Here is a 20,000-nt window from a genome sequence, read left to right on the forward strand (position 1 = left end):
AAACAATAAACACGTACAAAACTACACAAATCACAATTTCCTCGAGTATATAACATAATCTATAATAGGCACAAGGGGTTGTCAAGAGAACATTCTATCCATATTAATCACAATGTATAGTTGTAAGAATGAATGGTAATGCACTGTAATAAATAATTATGAAAATCAAAAGGAAGATAAACCAATGACAGTAACAAACATCAACAAGAACGATGAAAATCGCAACAGTGGTAGTAATAAAAATAACAAGAATAACTACCTAACAATAAAACAATGATGATAATTAGGATATCAGTAATACTAATAATGGAAAAAAATCATAATCGTACGGATGAAAACAATGAAAGAAGTCAAAAACAATGAATAAGAATCATCGTAATACCTCACCGTAAAAAAGTATTCACTTTGTACTTTCTTTTCATCTACGTTGCCCAATAACCTACAAACATTCAGAGGGTAAACTTATTTCTAAATACACTTTATACTGACCAAGGCATGTTGCAATGTTTATGCATACGTAAACAAATCCCAAAGGCCCGTGATAATTCTATCTTTTTTTCCTTGACAGTTACGAGATATTTCTTACCTTCCTCAGGCACGTGAATGAATTGGATTTGTTTGTCTTTTTTACTCGACTTGAAATTCTAAAGAACAAAAAGATTAAAAGGACCATTATATCTTTTTTACTTGATAACCTAAAGATAATCGTTCAAACAAGTCACAAATTTGATAATATAAAAAAAATTATTTTTTAATAAAACGCAAAATAACAATACGCTTATATATATACTACGCATTTCTGCATCTATGCTTGTAAGAGCCTCTTGTTATTAGTCTCTACATCAGTCCCTTTCTATGCTAAATAAAATCATCCTATTTCAGAAATTTTCTTTTGAAATACATTCATCAAATGGTACATTCTGTACATATAAATAAAGTTTCAATTAACCCTTATTATCTGTAAATAATCTGGTATACATTCATGTATAAATATATATATAAACCAATTACATATGCTTTCTGGAGTTTTTCTTTTCTCATTTTTTTAACCCCCTATTCTTTTTTTTTTTCACATTTCACTCTCTCTTTCCTTTTGTGATCAGTTAAAATGATTTCACTCAGTAATCAGTAAGGTTACACAACATAAAAAGATTTCCTTTTTTTCTGGTTTTGCTTTTTGTTGTTTTTTTGACACTTTTTTTAGAAAACACAAAAAGAAAACGATTTTGAATTCATACTCGTACCTATTAAAATTGCTAATAAGCAAGGAATCTTAAATTACTTAAAGAATACAATTTTGTGTTTTCATATGGCAATAAAAGATATACGATATATTTGATTCTCAAGAGTAATAACCCTCATGGCATTCTTGAAAATCTCGGCCTCATCCACTGAACTTTCTTACCCCTTCATTTCTAATGAGTATTAACTGCCTTCTGGCTACTATGTCAAAACTCTCAAGAAACTCATTAACTTAAGAACCTAACAGGGGGTAAAAAATCAAAATAAAAAACTTCCAAGGTACTTATTCCTATAAAATGGGGGGTCAAACCCACTATATGTAAATGTTAGTGACATCTCCAAAGAGCTCCTTTGTAAAGTATAGGAACTCTATAACTGCGGCAGCTGTTCCACAGGTGTGTAGAACTTGAAGTCTTCTGGGAAAAGCTCTTTTGCTCTTGGGTACATTAGCTTATAGGACTGTCTGATGGTGACATCTGCAACACCAGCAATGTCGCCGATTTCCTTCTGAGTTCGCTTGTCCTCTGAAGCCTGGGGGAAGTTAAAAAAGAAAAGAAAAAAATATCAACAGGACATACAGATAAATTCTATATAAAGCTTATCAATTCCCTGAAGGACAGTGCATGATAAGTGCCATACAAAGGTATGTGTGGTTAACCCTTTGATGACGGTGTGTCACACCTGTATGACACGGCTAAACGCCCAATGACGGGGCGACACACCAGTGTGACGTTCCCGATGCAATATCGCATAGGCCCGGCGTAGGGGATTTCCACTTATCACTGGGCCCGTCGGGATTGGGTTAACAGGGCAAAAGATGAGCAGTTTTTTTGTTTGTTTTTTTTATTGCTATCTGTCTGGTAATTCAGAAAGATCTCTAGCTGACTGTCTATTGCTCATACGCTGTTTTTAAGCCACAGAGGCCTATTGTACAACATAGAAAATGCACATCCATCAAGGTCATGAGTGTCACAAGCTATGGAAAGTAGGAGAGCTATATTTTGCAAAAATGAATATAAGCAGTCAGTGGGAGAGTAGAATATGTTAAAATCATTGATGATGACACTTACACTGAATATCATAATCAGAGCATGTTAAAGAGGACAAATGTGTTGTCAATTTTACCCACTTTCTGCAGATGAACTTTCATGGACAGTTGAATAAGAATATCATGAAACCAGATGTTGAGATAAAGATCAACAATGAGACCAACTGATAAAAGTGATATTCAAATATCTGACAGACAGATGAAGACCTTCTGTTGCCCTCACAGATAGTATTGGAAAGCCCAATGTGAATAGTATATGCAGAATGTACATATGCTGTAAATATGAATATATGGGCCTATCCTGCAGGAGAGCAAACTCTTAACAAGTGTTTGGGTGATGGATGGGGAATCTCCTTAACATTAACCTATAGATTTTTACAAACTAGACAGAAGCATCTGCTTTTTTTTTTTTTTTAATCAAAGTATAAGAAAGAAAATCATGTTTTTTTACATATAAATCCCAGCTAGATTTATGCCACTATGTGCCAGCTGTGTATCGGGTTACTATGCTGTACACATTCAAGATTAATCATCCATATCAATTTTATCTAAAATAATCACTTGTAATAGAGCCCAGTCAATTCTTACTTGTTTTGTTTTATTAGCACAAGTAGTGCTGAAATTTTCTGTCCTTTAGGGGTTAATGGTAGTACTTGCAAAGTTAATGCATGTGAAGGAATAATCCCAAATGACAAAGAATTTTCTTTCAATTTTCCCATTTTTTCAGAGGTTTTCAAAATACCAACTCATTACAAATATGAATAAATATTGTTTAAATCCTTTCTGTGGAAACAAATCTTTCAAATCTACAATACAATGAACCTTTATCAACCAACCAAAACAACACTTACTTGCGAGGCCATGTAAATTGCCGCTGCTGCTACAGAAATCGGTGACCTTCCAGGAACAATGTCCAGATCGACAGCTTTCCTTGCAATGTGTGTGGCACCCTTCTGGACAGCAGTCGGGAGACCAAGATTGGAGCAAAACCTGGACATGAAATCTCCGGTGGTGATGAGATCAACTTGCGTTTCCAGAGCCTTCAAAATAAGTTTGAAGCATCGTCCAATCTCTTTCTTGCTGATCTTGCTTACAGCACAAATTTCCTGTAATGGAAGATATTACATCAAATTGTATCAACTGGAATCAGATTTACTTTCTTGTTGAATGAAACTGTTATGTCCCCTTTCTCCTAATGTTAAGTCAATTCAACAACTAGAACATTTTTTTTTAGAGTTTTTTATCCACTCCTTGAAAGTCTAATAGTAATACATGTTAGTATTTCTTGAGATTGATTATCAAGAGTTATGCCATATATAACCTAATATGAATGGGTAAGTAAGCTTACATTTATTAGTGATGAGTAAAGATCATTAGGGGGTGAATACATATCTATTTACAGTAGGCCATTTCTTTGGGGGGGGGGGGAAAAAAGCTGCCTTGATCCTTACACTTCAAATACTCATCATAAATTTTGGAAATAGCATATAAACAAAACAAAATAACAAAAAGAAAGATTTTTATGGAACTGTTCATACTTTGAAGGTTCTGGGTACTCCCTCCTGTCGGCAGGCTATGTATAACGAAGCTGACGCGATGGCATCATTGCTTCGTCCTTTCAAATTTTTGCCATCATGCACCTGTAAAACAGATTTGAGATTACTTGATATTCATAGTTAGCCATAGTTAACCACAGCACTTAATGTTTTAAGCTCCACCCTGTCCACATGCAAAACAAGAACATTTGTTTTTTAGAAAAATTTATAGACAATCCTTAAAGCAAACGAAACTTTTATATTTTTCAAAATATATGGAAAAAAAGTGGTTTCTTTGTAAAATAATTACCGACACTATGGAAAACAGGAAAGATAATGTGTTGATATATCTATTATATGAAATATCTTGGCATCCTCCCTTGTCAAAACAATACATGGCAATAATCAACAAGTGATCAGATATTAATTAGAGGTATCAGTCTGACAAGTCTGAATGGTAAACTGCAGAACATTTATCACAATATTCTCAAATTGATTAAGGTCTTCCTCATTTTCCTTGGACTTGGAGACTTCACTCTAAACTTGATTACAAACAAAAACACAACTATATCAACTGACCTGTTTGAACAACATGTTTGCTCTGTCAGTAATGGCTTTCGGCAGGTTGATCTTGTCTGCCATGTTGCTAATCTCTCGGAAGGCATTAATTAGGGCACGGTCTGAACTCGACATCTGAAAAAGATAAATATTGTAATACACCAACAATCGGGGCAACAGGCTTTTAACGACTGTCAATGACACAAAAATAGAATCTCATAGTTTAAGGGTTGATGACCTATGTTTCCAACATGAAAAAAAAGCAGATAAAAGACATCAATACATGATCACAGCTGAATGGAAGGTTATACTCGATTTCAGAATTTTTGGCAAAAAACAATACCAATAACTATGCCAATACTTACAGATCTTCTGTTCTGATATTTGGACCCTCCGAACCCATCAAATGATGCGCTGCCTGTGCCGGGTCCAATTATGGTTGAAAGATCAGAGCCATTAAGGAGTGGGTTTTCTGCCCCACCCACACGGGATGGGTCACTATTGGCTTTTTCATTGCTGAATGTACGCCATTCTGAACCCACGTCAATCACTCTGTAACAAAGAAAAAGGGTTTAAAACAATGGAAATTCATAACAATTAAGGGTTTAAAACAATGGAAATTCATAACAATTAATATCTGGTCAATTTCCTTGGTTCCATACTCTAACATCAGTGCAATTTTCATATAATGTTATCATAAATTATTTTAGATTACCAAAGGTAAATCACAGAGGTTGTTATAAAAGCAGGACACTGGTATACTAAAATGTGGGGTAGACCAAAAATCTGGATGCCATGGGCCTTTTTCCTTCTTCCTTCTTAAAAAATTCATATTCTTCTTAATTTCAGACCAAAGATAGCTTCATGGAAAAAAAATAATCAAATACAACTGGCTTGTATGTATGCATGACAGGATCCTTTATATAACTTTGCCAAATTCAATATAAAGCATCCAAATAAACATCCAGTAACCGCTGTCACCCACGGTGTAGTGATATAAAAGTAAAAAATATTATCGCATGGAACAGGTGTCTCAATAACTTCAACTCGGAAAATGATTAGGAATCATTTTCATTCCTCTGAAATTCATATGAATGTTTGAATAGGCTGTGGTTTTGCTGTATAATGTATCTTACTGTCATTATTTTAATGTGGGACAGGTGTTTATCTCTATTTTATGATTAAGTGTTATTTTAATATGATAGTACGGCTCTGTATGAACAAAGACTTTTATCTAAATTCATTTCAGTTATAAAAAATACAGAAAGTGAATAGACAACAGTGTGATGATAAACTTGTGATTGTAAGCCCTTTCCTAAAGAAATATAAAGTTTCCCTCTAAGCCCATTAGCAGTGGATGGCATGATTTGCTGCAAAAGCAGAGTCGGTCATAGACGCAGATGGCACCATGCCAGACAATGTAAACAACCCATCCTACTGCACGAATATTTATTTAAAACTGCGACCAATGGGTTAATGTGGATCAAAATAAGCCTTTCTACAGGGAACTATTATTTTCACTTCTCAGGAAAAAAAAGAAATTAAATTGAAGGAGAACCTGAATATGCATTATAAATCAAATTTTTCAGCGTATATCATATTTGTCTTTAAATAATACATATACCCTTCACTTAACTCTGTACTCAATAGATAAATATACCTATGATTATGATAAGGTCAGGTTGCATTTCACTGCACAACAAATTCACTAATATGAAATGTCCCATAGCCCTGTTTTCTCATACTCCAGCTGAGCATGATTTGGTCCCATAGTGAATCACCAACCTCTCTCTCTATCCATCACATTGAGCACAGCTAAAGCAAGATAGTATTTTTTTCTCCCTTGCTTCAGGCTACCTGCAACTAATTCTGACAGCTATGGTCTTTTATAATAAGGTTAATAAATGCACAGTACATAGTTTTTACATTAAAAAAAAAAAAAAAAATCTTAAGACCATCTACACCATTGTATCCATCCTCTCTCATTTATCCAGACCATTTCTCAGGATAAAAAAAACAAAGCAGAGATAACACATGTTATTCAACTATAAAGGATAATACTGAAACCATGTCATTCGTGTGTTCTGTATCAAGTTCTGCACATCCTCGTATGAACACCAAAGATTTGGTATTTAATAATCAAAACTTTCATTTGTAAAATTGTATTCTAATTGAGGAAGTCAACATTAGTAACAATCACTGCATTTACTTTTGTCTATATTCTGACACCTCCATATGTCACATCTCTGCCAGCAACTGTTCAGAATTTTTTTGAAAATTAAAGAAAAAGGAATAGCAGCATATTCATTTACACTAATACTGTAAAGGCCACAATTAATGCTACGGTAAACATGCTAAACTTCACTTCTCTTACTATCCTTGTTATTATCTCACATTAGTCAAAGTTAACCAGTTAACCCATTGGTCATGGTTTTAATAAAAAATGTATACAGTCGGATGGCGGGTTTACATTGTCTGGCACGGTGCCATCCGCATCTACAACCAACTCTGCCTTTGCAACAAATCATGCCATCTGCTGTCAATGGGTTAACAAAGGGTGGGATTTGGATGAACCTGGACATTATGTCGGGGCATGTCAAAATGCGTAGGCCTAGCGCCACGACTATTTATATGTTAAGGCAGTGACCATCTACTACACATTCAATCACCTGATGAGATGACCAGACAACACCATGATAAGACAGTCATGTCACCCAGCAGGAGACTAGCCAAGCCATGCCATGATTATAACACCATTCAGTGTTAAGGGTAAGTAGTGGAGAATGCTGGCAGTGTGATAGCTACGTCAAAAGACATGGTCATCTATTGACCCATTTACAACAGATGACATGATATAATACCATCAAAATATTTCTGACACGATGGATGACATCCTGTGACATTATGAACTATCGCCGTACATACATATTGTACATAGTTACATATATATAAACACATATGTCTTGAATATAAAAATATCTCTTTGTCACCCCTTAGAAGAGGGTGTGAGAAAATTGATCTTAAAGGATCAGTGGGAAGCTGCACACACTTGCTATATTGCTGGAGAGAGCAGTATGATTTTGTTTACATTGACCAAGATTTTAAGCCTCATTGGATGACCTATTTAGGGGTGATTCCTTGTTACTCTATTTCGCAAGAAATTTTCTCTACAACACTTTAAACCATTTTAATGATCTTTCAAATAACCATACCAAGGATTAATCTAAAGAAATGATAATTCATCTGGACAATAGTAGCACAAGTAAATTCTACACACATTCATCTACAGGGTTCCATATTTATAAATCAATTAACATTAGTGTTTTACAAAATGTTATATATATCATATTATGATGTGATATCACAAACAACTGTTGTGGCACAGAAGAACTTGTAAAATGAGCATTGTGTATCGGGAAGATCAGCAGCACTTGTTGACAGTGTGTGAAACAGGGAATGCTATGGTTTAGATAAGGATAAGCCAGACTTGCAGAGTTTATAAGCACTATGGTGAGCCTACCTGTGTCAGTGAGTGCTAACTCATGACTGTGTGCTAACAAGTGTTGACTCGATCTGACCTTGGTCCTTACCCACCCTGGTGCCTAGCCACGGCAGTTACTGCCATGTGACAGTGCAACATTGGTCTTCTACATAGCAAGGGTAATGATAAGCTAGATCTGCAGACCATATGCTGCTATGGTTTGTACTATGCATAATGTAAGAGACAGGAACAGAGTGTTAGTATTATGGTTCTTTGGTACATAGTAGCTTTAGTTCTAAGTGTAAACTTTTCAAGATTTATTATGTATCAAGAGAAATTATTCAAACAGAAGTTCTAACCAAGTTTTCCAGTAACTGATTGCGTATGGGTGTCATGAAATACATGTCGGCACTGATTAGGCCTAAAAGACAGGAGTCAATGGGTGCATGACGCGACAGTTGAAGCGCGAACACAGTCATTAAACCACTAAACCTGCATTTTATGATGGATTTATGGAAAAATATTATTTGGACTAGTCTGTGTTACCCAGAGGGTAGAGAAAACCTTTTCCCGTCCCTCTAATTTTTAGCTGGTGACCCTACTGTCATAAACTGCCCGCCCTGATGACCAGTTAGGTCGTTAGGAGGCCCGTCCACAATGGGTTAACCAGTTGCCTACAGGGCTGTTTTGGCTCCAAATGGTCGAAACACCGGGTTATTTCAAAAGTATAAGCTTAACGCCTTGGGATATTAGCCCATACAGGCTGCGGCCAAGCTCTACACGCCCGATCATCCGGCACACCGACCAAAAGGATAGCCAAGACAAAATATCTCATCCCCGGCAGCTGGTGCTGCCACCACTTGATGTGATATCTTGTCACCCATCATTAAGCAAACAATTTATCTGCCCTCCTGACATATAATCACTGAATTTCCTGATCTGAAATTCCATCATGAAATTTAAATCAAAATAACAAGCATTCACATACATATTAACATTTAGCAATATATATGTGTTATTCCATCTCTAAGGCAAGCAAGGTCTTCATTATTAGTAACATCAAGAACGACACACGCGGGTCAAGTCCAAAATAAAATTCAGATAAACTTTCCTTAGAAGTTTAAGCAATGAAATGATTCACTACTGGTGGTACTCTTGCTGCAAACAAAACCAGCACTGCATATAACTAAGATTCTTGGGAGGGAGGGGGAGAGAGAGAGAGAGAGAGAGAGAGAGAGAGAGAGAGAGAGAGAGAGAGAGAGAGAGAGAGAGAGAGAGAGAGAGAGAGAGAAGGAGAGAGAGAAGGAGAGAGAGAAAGAGAGAGAGAAAGAGAAAGAGAAAGAGAAAGAGAAAGAGAAAGAGAGAGAGAAGAGAGAGAGAGAGAGAGAGAGAGAGAGAGAGAGAGAGAGAGAGAGAAAGAGAAAGAGAAAGAGAAAGAGAAAGAGAAAGAGAAGAGAAGAGAAGAGAAGAGAAGAGAAGAGAAGAGAAGAGAAGAGAAGAGAAGAGAAGAGAAGAGAAGAGAAGAGAAGAGAAGAGAAGAGAAGAGAAGAGAAGAGAAGAGAAGAGAAGAGAAGAGAAGAGAAGAGAAGAGAAGAGAAGAGAAGAGAAGAGAAGAGAAGAGAAGAGAAGAGAAGAGAAGAGAAGAGAAGAGAAGAGAAGAGAAAGAGAAAGAGAAAGAGAAAGAGAAAGAGAAAGAGAAGAGAAAGAGAAAGAGAAAGAGAAAGAGAAAGAGAAAGAAAGAGAGAGAAAATGCAGGTCACAATTGAAACATGTAATAACTAATATATGTATGGTTGGTTATCAATATGTATTATTATCAAATTGCAGAAAAATTACATTGATCCCTGTATCTAACATATCTAAATCCCTAAAGCCAAAGCTAAGGTCAATAATGCCTAATCCTATGGCTGTGGACCAATAAAGATTTGAACATTTCATCATACATCTTGGCCAAGCAAATGAAGCCTAAATAAGATATTGGTACATCTTATTCATTGTATTGAACCCTAACTGGACTTGAAATGAAAAATTTTCCTAGAAGAAAAAAATCAGCGATTGCCATTTGCACTGGGTTGCACTACCATATGTCACAAGAGACAAACATCAGTTTTGCATCTTGCTCTGTATTCATACTATATGTCACCAAAACAAACATAACTTTCTGCTGTCTGGTCAAAGGCTGAGTTTACCATATCAAAATATTATACATTTCCTTTTTTCAGTGGCACAGTGATACTGGTATTTGTTTTAAGATGAGGATTTTCTGCTTATTTTATGATTAAACAAGTTTATGAGGCCTACATTTATTCTTAATGATGTTCATCAGTTCATACAGGAAGTTTTCTTTATGTTGTTTGCTATGTAATAATGAATTAAATATTGGGCAAATGAAGGGGCAAGAATAAAAGACGTACATTTCCTTTGTTGGCATTTACTCAACATCAAGTACTGCATGGAGTTACACAGTACAATGGCCACAGATGAAATTAGGACAAGGGATGATGATTTTGCCATAACTCTAATAACCTAATGTTATCATAATTGGCAACTTGTGGCAACTCTTCAGAGTATAGTCAATTCTCTGTCACAGCCAACTTGTCAGTTGTGCCGCATGCTTCACACTGGGAGGTGTGCTGTCTCTCATGCACGGTTTTACATGCTTTAACCCTCTCTGGACGGGTGGTACAGTACTGTACCGCTCATTCAAAAGCCCAGTGGCCGGGCGGCACAGTATTGTGCCAGCCATTTAATTGATTTAGGCCTAAGCGTTCGAAAGCCCCGGCATTGTGACATTCAAGGCTAGAATGCCCCCGTCGTGAGTGGGTTAACCCTATGGCGATGGTGAGTCACACTCGTGTGACAACTAAATTCCCGATGCCGGGGCGTCATGCCAGTGTGACGTTTCCAATGCAATATTGCAATGGCACGGCATAGGGGTTTTCGCGTAGCACGTGCCCCATTGGGAAAGGGTTAATAGGTGTACCTGCATGCCTCAACCAGTTGACCATTGGGGAAAAACACTTGTCCAAGGTGGAGAAAACAAGAATTTTAACACTCCATGAAGAGGGTATGTCTCTTGCTAAGATAGGGCAATGTCTAACCATATCCAAAAACACTGCTTCCATATGGGTGCAAACTTAAGATTCCAGTCTGAGGAGGAAAGCGGGGTCAGGGAAAAAGAATAAGATGTCCAAACACGCAGATAATCTGTTAAAAAGAATTGTGATGACCAGACCTTTCATCATAGCCAGGGAAATTGAGACTGAGAACCATGAATTGCTGAAAGATGTATCTATCCGTACTATATAGCCCATTCATGCCGGTTGACGTGATAGCACGTATTGTGGTTTTCGCATCAAGACGCCCTGGACGAGCTATGAGGGGAAGCCGCGTGCTCGGGTAGAGCGAGCGGGCAACCGAGGCTCGCAGCTTGTGCCCCCGAGAATCTCGAGGCGTTAGGCTTATGCGTTCGAGAACCCCGGTATTTGCGGCCGCGCAAAGCCGGAACGGCCCCAGCGTGAATGGGTTAAGAATTGCTGAAGAACCGCCTTGGACTCCCAGCGCATCGTGCAGTGTTGAAATCAATGTTGACTGCACCCATGAAGGCTAGAAAATTAACTTTTGCAAAAAATACAAAGATTGGACCACTAAGAACCAGGAACATGTAGTATTTTCCAATGAGAGCTGCTTTTGTGTCCTCAGGTCAGCTGTGCAGACAGTGCGGTGAGCAAAAAAAACAAAAATTATAATCTATGATCCAAGTTCAAAGTCAAAACAGTAAAGCATCCAGCCTATATCATGGTAAGGAGATGTTTCTGCAGTTGTAGTGGTCAGGGAGGACTGTATTTTCTCCCTAAAAGTAAAACCATGAAAAGTGACAATTACATTGAAGTGTTTAACTCATTCGCGCCAGATTACACGCTGACACGTTTCGTGGTTTTTGGGTCAGGCGCCAGCGACGTGATATTTGGTCAAGGCCGGCGCTCGGGATGAGCGAGCAGACAGCCCAGGATTGCGGCCAGTGCACCCGACAATCACGAGGCGTTAGGCCTATGCGTTTGAAAACCCCGGCATTGTGACCATTCAGAGCCGGAAACGCCCCGGTGTGAATGGGTTAAATGTTAAGCAATCATCTGCTGCCATTTGATCAAGGCCTGAAGATGTGAGTCTTTATGCTGGACGGCACCCCTTGCCATAGGGGCAGGAAGACCATGGACTTCTTTGCTGAAACCGGCATTCAAGCCTTGGAGTGGCCTGGAAACTCACCAGACCTCAATTCTATAAAGAATTCATAGGCATACATGAAGAGGTGCCTGCAATTCATCAATACATCTGTTCCTGTGCTGAAAGAAGCCATAACAAAATCTGGACCATGGAACTTATCAAGTAATATTTTAGTAAGAAATAACATGGAAATATATCTAAAAACTAAATAATGGAGATGAAATGCACAATGCATTTTTCTTTTCTTTTTTGGTCTATTTACAAAATGATGATTAAAAACAAAAACAACAACAAAAAATTCAAACTAATTTCATCATCAGCCATTGTAAATGTATACAGAAATGTACCAGTCCTTTCCATGAAAATATTTTTAAAAAAGGGTGCATCATATATACTAACAAATACTGTATTTGCTATAATGAGCTGTTCTAACTGATTATATATAAATATAAATAAAAAGAGCAGCGAATGCTACCTAAACAATGACGGTCAGTTTCCATTCCAACCCAATAAGATCATTAAAAAGAGAAAAAAATTAATAAAACACAGCAACCAACTCACCTATCGCCAACCACCAGACCACATTCTGAGCAGATCTGGTCACCAGCACGGTAATCCTCTATTAAGTGTGCTTCTGGATGTTGAGGACAGCAGACCTCGTTAAAACGGCCCCTGAAAAAGAACGTGTGAGACTGAGATTTTGTTTTTGTTTGTTGGTTTACTTGAAAAAGAACGTGTGAGACTGAGATTTTGTTTTTGTTTGTTGGTTTACTTGAAAAAGAACGTGTGAGACTGAGATTTTGTTTTTGTTTGTTGGTTTACTTGAAATAGAACATGTAACACTGAAATTGTTTTTTGTTTATTTACTTGAAATAAATGTAAGACTTAAAAATTTGTTTTTGTTTGTTTATTTGAAATAAAACATGTAAGACTGAGATTCTGCTTTGGTATGTTTGTTTATTAGTTTAGAAAGTCAATTTTGCAAATGTAATAATCTGCCTTTATGAATCATCTGTATCAAAGCCTGAGCCAAGAACCCGAGACAATTTCACATTCAAAACTAACAATCTTACAATCATGAGCAATATATTTGATTTTCTTTTTCTTGTCTTACATCAGAATACTAGAAGTACATCTTAAGAATAAATAAACCTCTCTTAATATAACTGTATGCATAGATGTTAAAAAAATAAAAATGCAACATTGCTAAATATCTTGTGCATCATTCATCACTCACTGCATGGTCTTAGTAACCTATTTCATTACAATATTTTCCTCACTAATTAAAGTTATCTGCAAAGTCACCAAGATTTTCACAAACACACGAGACTTCCACAACCATAAACACACAAACTAATTTGCATCCAAAAAGACCATCAACCATGTGTCACTCTGCATATCTATTACCACAGTCATTAGTCATCAATATTAGCTTTTCTCTGATACTAAGGTCACACAAGTTCTCCTGAATGTATTTTTTCCTTCATTACCAAGTTCACAACACAACTATAAAAATATAAAAATACAAAAAATAACAATGAAATGAATAAAACAGGTGTGACACAAAGATTCACCACACACAAAAGAGTAACCAAAAACACGGTAGAGCAGAGCAGAGCAGCGTCAACCATCAATAAACAAAACCAGAATATTCAGAAAGCTTGTATTTATAACGATGAATTATGAACACTGGAAAGTTGCATTTCATTCTTCAATCACCATTTCATAAAATGTTCTTTCTAATCTCCTTCATTTCTCAACATCGAGAGGCATAATACGTAAATAATTATGCACAACATGTTCTTCAATTGGAATAAAAGTGATTAGCTTTAAATATGTCTGCTCTATGTGATATACACCATGAATGCTTACATATTATGAAGTTAAAACAGAGATTGAGATATCGATCATATATATCCTGAACAGTCAGATAAACTAAGTGGTATGTAACACTATAATGTTATTCCTGCGTTTACAAACAAAATAAAGGTTACGTATTGAGGTTACTATGATGCGATTACTGCATTTTAAAAAGCATGTTCAAAATATACTTCCAATATTAATATAAGGTCTATACATCTTTTTTATCCGTCAAACCACATATGATTTACAAAGCACAATCATAAACATAGAGACAAAACAAAGAGATTCTCAAAACTTCCCATGCCATATAAACCTCAATAAGAATTTGCATGTATTACTAACAAACAGAAATAAAATGATGAGTTGGAGTGGTAAATACCATAATCCTTATCTTTTTGGGTAAAACAAGAGATGAAATTCATTTACAGTGTCCCTGGACTTTTCCAAATGATCATGTTCTTCTCTTTAACCATCAAAAACAGGTTAATCAGTTTAAAAAGAACAGATAAGGAGTTACTCACTACTTATCAAATATTATTAAGAACTTTATCTCTAAAATAGCTCTCCATATTATTTTTTAAAAAGTAAAAATGCAAATAATGATTAACAATAACTGTTTAAAACTGGGAATCAATATGCTGCTGTGCAGGTTGTCCTTATCCACAGAATTGGCTACCATACAAAACCTAATAAAAAATATTATCAAGGCTGACTTCTAAAAAAAATGTTGAACTGAACCATTCACTTTGCAATATGTGGTAAAATCTTCATTTTAACATATACATACATATATAGTAATATGTAAACAGAAGCTGGATAAAATCAATAGAAGACATATTTCTTCTGTGACATTACCAAGCAAATACTGCTATCTCCACGCTCCGGAAAAAACAACAAACCTCTAAAACATGCATTCCTGCTAATTAGTGGTTGTGCAGGTTCATAATTTGACAATAAATAGCCAGGGAGGTCTAAATATTCTACTTTCCAGGATAATTGGCTTTTGACAGATCAACACCAGGCCTACATACTTCCAGACCGGTGCAAGATAGGGCAACATAAAGGTGTCCTCCTCTAAAAAATTTCCAGTAGTTTAATTTTAGAATAGTGACAGATGCATTATACAATCCACACTGATCATTTCTTTGGACCTCTGGAAAAGTCTGACAAATCACAACACATTATGTATGGAAGGATCTAGTATGAACTGCTTCCTTATTAGACAATACATTGCCAAGTAGGTTCAAATACCAAGTAGGTTTAAATACCATAAACAACCTGATTATGATTATGGTAATGAAAGGTAGACCTCATTTTGTTTCTATTCATTTCGTAAATTATTGCACTCGCATTTACTTCAGCAATAACTGTCAAAAAAGACCATTCAATTCCTCTATCAATTCAATATACTGTTTACCATGTACTGTAAATAAGTCCTGAACTATGATTATTCCCTATATAATCTCTGTCTTTGAGGAAATTCCTGCAATTTCTCAGTTGTAATCCATGTTATAATCTCTTTATTTATTAATCTTCAAATTTTCTCTCTTAACCCTTTCTGATGATTAGCCAATGTAATATATGAATAAGCGATTACAAGACTGTTCCGGGCTGATGAAACAACTGCCAAGGCCTCCATATCTGTTGGTGCTCGGGCAAAGACAAAGCGACCTCCAGCATTCATACATTCTCTATGTGAAGGAGGCTAGTTGGCCTTTGCCGGAGTGCAGAGGAAGGAGCTATGGTGATCACTCGACACTGCATTACTACCAGATTGGACTTAATACTATAGGCATTCCAACACAGAGCACAGGTTCCGAGTGGATTCAGATGGAACCAGTCGATATAATTACAAAAAAACAAGCCCATTTTGAGAGCCATTGTGAATGTCTTGTACAAGCTTACAATTACAAGTTTCGATCATTCATGAGATTACAAAGTCAACTCAAAGCAAATTTCACATCAACGTAACAAGGAAGATTCATTACGAACTGACAAACCTAGTTGCGTCTACAAAATTTTGTTGTTATTATCATGCTTCTTTATACATTGACAAAATAACTGGTATGAGTGAGTACAGTCATTGGATATTTCACTCCATATGCATTTGCGTCACCTAATTTTCCTTTAATTTTTAGGTACCTGCCACAGATATGCAGCACTAACTTTAATGCATTCTTTTCATTTCTTCTTTTTTCTTACTTTCTTTCATTTAAGTATAACACACCTAGGAGCAACAGTTCAGCTATAATCTATGACCAAAAGCAATATCCCACCAATACTAAGCTCTTTAGAATCACCGCTGAAAAAATAGGACAGTCGGTCGACAATGCTGGTGCAGAATATCCCGAGGGAACAGTTATCCTGTTTTTTTGTTTTTTTTAGTGCTTATTACTGTAGGATATCCCTCTGGATAGTATTCGGAACACAAGTTGTTGTACTTGAGCATGCAATGTTTGAAAACATTTAGAAAACAAGATAAATGCTGAAAACAACAAGTTTAGTGCAGATGCCCCAAATTCCAAACAAAGATTTTGAGGCGCAAATGCATTCAGCACAAAAAGTCTAAGCCGTCTTGCCCACAAATTCTAAAAACAAGATCACATTTAGGTTAGCCTAGGTACAACGAGAGAAGTGTCAACTTCCGAAGTGTGTGCGTTTTCACTCTGTTTTGGTCTTTTATACATTCTAAACAAAATCATATGCATATAAACACTATTCTCTTCATTCATACATTCCCTTAAACAAAATACATCAAAATCCGATGAAAAACAAAGGAAATATATCACACTGCTGAGTCATGGTGCAATCACAGAGATTCTTGACGATGCAATTCCACTATAAACACATCTTCATCTTCTCCACATCTGGCACCATCGCCAATAACTAAATTCATCCAAATCGCGACAAAACTTTTCACCGCCAGAACTAAAACAATTAGCGGAAACTACTTCTCACACACAAACAAAGAGATATAAACAAAACAAAAAAAAGTGCTTCACTAACACACAAGTAAATAACCAAAAAACACAAAGAAGTATCCTAGAATATCACAATATATATATATATATATTTTTAAAACTCTTCTTCACAAACAAACAAACAAACAAAAATCACTCCACTCCCACTCCACCAAAACAAAACACAAAATCCACTTTCACTACAACGAGTGGAAGGAAAAGGTGGAGAGAGAGAGAGAGAGAGAGAGAAGCCAATCTCCCTCCCTCCATTTCCCTCCACTTTCCCTCTATTCCCTCCTTCCTTCGTCCTCACATGATGATAATAAAATAATTATTCTCTCTATCTATCTATCTCTCTTTCTCTTTCTTCTTGCGCAGAGGGTGGGGAGGCCTTGAGACAGACAGACAGACAGACAGACAGACGAGGAGTGAGTGACGCTTGCTTCCTTGCTTCCTTGCTTCCTTCGTTCCTTCGTTCCTTCCTTCCTTCTCTCACTCCTGAAGGACTCGGAGTGGCGAGGGAATTGAAGCCGCAGGACTCGTCGACGAGGAACCAGAAAAGGATTCCTTTGTTGTTGCGTCAGGTTATATTATTTTCTTTTCTTTTTGTTTCTTTTTTTTGTCTTTTTTTTAAACGTTTCACTTCCTAACGTTGTGGTTTTTTAACTACGTCGACGTGTTTTTTTTTGTTTTTTGTTTTTTTGCTTCTTTTTTTTTGAGGATTTTCTTGCACGGTGTTTGTTTCTTGATCTATTTTCTTTGTTTTTCTCAATACTGTGTGATACACGAAGGGGAGAGAAGAAGAAGAGAGAGGAGAGAAGAGAGAGAGAGAAAGAGAGGAGAAGGGAAGAAAAAAAAAATCTCACCTCAAAAATGTCGCAAAAAATAAATTCTCACTATATATGAAACACCTGTTCTTGGTCACAAACTCATTTAAAACTCATTCTCACTTTCCTCACTTGCTCTCGGATTATTCCTTCACTCAGACACGTGTTTTCAGCTCCAAAACCTGGCTACGAGACACGAAAAACAGAAAAATAATGAGAGAAAAATGAGACAAATCCTACCCGCTCGCCATATTGATATTGTTGCCAGATATTTATGATTATTATAATTATTTACAAACGAAAAACACGCCTCAAGTCCTATAAAAGGAGCATCATCGGTGTTATACGGTAATAGGTACTTACAGATAAAATCATGTGATGAGAGACATAACGACTGTTATTCAAATGACCTTTGAGAACGTTAGATTAAATTGATTTTTAAAAATGTAATTGTCAACTTGTTACAAAATGGCAGACTCCGGACGCGCCAAATATTGAAAGTGAAAGGGATTATCATTAATTTGGTTCGTTTTATGATTAATATTGTGCCCTAATGGCCAATTCATATAATTCTGTACTTTACAAAGACCAATTCAGCTATGCCAAATTGTCGAATAACTATGGAGGAAATGGGTGTTTCGATAGTTTCCTTCTACTTAACATAATGCGGATCTAGTGATGGGAGGAGTTCTTCCTCTGACATATGTTGACAAAGCAAATAAGATTATTATCCCGTCTCCTCTCTCGCTCTCGCTCTCTCGGATCTCTCCCTCTCGCTCTCTCTCTGCTTTCTCGCTCTCTCTTTCTCTACTTGTTCTCTCTCTCTCTCTCTCTCTCTCTCTCTCTCTCTCTCTCTCTCTCTCTCTCTCTCTCTCTCTCTCTCTCTCTCTCTCTCTCTCTCTCTCTCTCTCTCTCTCTCTCTCTCTCTCTCTCTCTCTCTCTCTCTCTCTCTCTCTCTCTCTCTCTCTCTCTCTCTCTCTCTCTCTCTCTCTCTCCCTCTCTCTCCTTCTCCACTTTCTCTCTCCTTCTCCACTTTCTCTCTCTCTCCTCCTCCACTTTCTCTCTCTTTCCCTCCCTTTCTCTCTCCCTTCCCCCTTCTCTGTCTCCCGATATATCAGTAATGATAACATCAGTATGTATATCAACAATCTTCATAACAATGATATCAATAGCAGTAGTGAAAATGACAATGATGAGACCGATAATGACAACAACAATAATAAGGAAACTAAAAGCAATGGCCGTGATAGCAAAAACGACTTAAAGGAAGCTATTTTGAACGACAAAGCGAATATCTCGTTAGAGACAGTCCGCGTACACACATGAATATATATGTACACACACACACACACACACACACACACACACACACATATATATATATATATATATATATATATATATATATATATATATACATATATATATACATATATATATGTACATTTTATATATATATATATATATATATATATATATATATATAATTTTATATATATATATATACATACATATATATACAGATATATATACATTATATATACATATGATACCATGTTTATGGTACATGTCTCCGCAGTCTTACCAGGTGGCCGCTACGTCACCTGGTACTAAATGTGCTGATGAGTGATTAATGTTTTTCAGTTTTGTTAAAGGGGGAAGAACGCTGTTGAAATCCCTGAATCAAACGGTTGATTAATATAATTGTGCCTTTATGTCTATATACATATATGTGTGCATATATATATATATATATATATATATATATATATATATATATATATATATATATATATATATATATATATATATATATATATATATATGTATTATATAAATATACATACATATATATTTACACATCTCTCTCTCTCTCTCTCTCTCTCTCTCACTCTCTCTCTCTCCCTCTCTCTCTCTCTCTCTCTCTCTCTCTCTCTCTCTCTCTCTCTCTATATATATATATATATATATATATATATATATATATATATATATATATATATATATATATTCACATATATATGCATACACAACTGCACATCTTTCTTTCTCTCTCTCTGTCTCTGTCTCTCTCTCTCTCTCTCTCTCTCTCTCTCTCTCTCTCTGTATATATATATATATATATATATATATATATATATATATATATATATATATATATATATACAATACTGTATATATATATGTATATATATAATATATATATATAATATATATATATATATATATAATATATATAATATATGCACATACACAAAAGGA

The 20,000-nt window shown here is 36.0% G+C and overlaps 1 protein-coding gene across 2 annotated transcripts in view; it reads right to left on the reverse strand.

Annotated features, from left to right (window-relative positions):
- TfIIB (transcription factor IIB) overlaps positions 1–18,023 on the reverse strand; it is an 18,242-nt gene extending 219 nt beyond the window's left edge. Inside the window, exons 1-7 of one of the 2 annotated variants that reach the window (XM_043038033.2) lie at positions 17,979–18,023; positions 12,650–12,760; positions 4,749–4,935; positions 4,405–4,518; positions 3,829–3,930; positions 3,142–3,396; positions 1–1,773 (exon numbers count right to left, since the gene is read on the reverse strand). The exon at positions 1–1,773 is cut by the window's left edge and continues 219 nt beyond it. In XM_043038033.2, coding sequence (XP_042893967.1) covers positions 1,612–1,773; positions 3,142–3,396; positions 3,829–3,930; positions 4,405–4,518; positions 4,749–4,935; positions 12,650–12,760; positions 17,979–17,989 — 942 coding nt within the window. In that variant the 5' untranslated portion in view covers positions 17,990–18,023 and the 3' untranslated portion in view covers positions 1–1,611. Of the gene's footprint in view, positions 1,774–3,141; positions 3,397–3,828; positions 3,931–4,404; positions 4,519–4,748; positions 4,936–12,649; positions 12,761–17,224; positions 17,489–17,978 lie in introns of those variants that run through there. The other variant, XM_043038034.2, reaches the window with a different exon arrangement.
- Positions 18,024–20,000: the final 1,977 nt, after the last annotated feature.

Source organism: Penaeus japonicus, unplaced genomic scaffold (genome assembly GCF_977035675.1).
Source record: "Penaeus japonicus unplaced genomic scaffold, GWHDUDI00000001_assembly GWHDUDI00000029, whole genome shotgun sequence".
Classification (NCBI taxonomy): domain Eukaryota; kingdom Metazoa; phylum Arthropoda; class Malacostraca; order Decapoda; family Penaeidae; genus Penaeus; species Penaeus japonicus.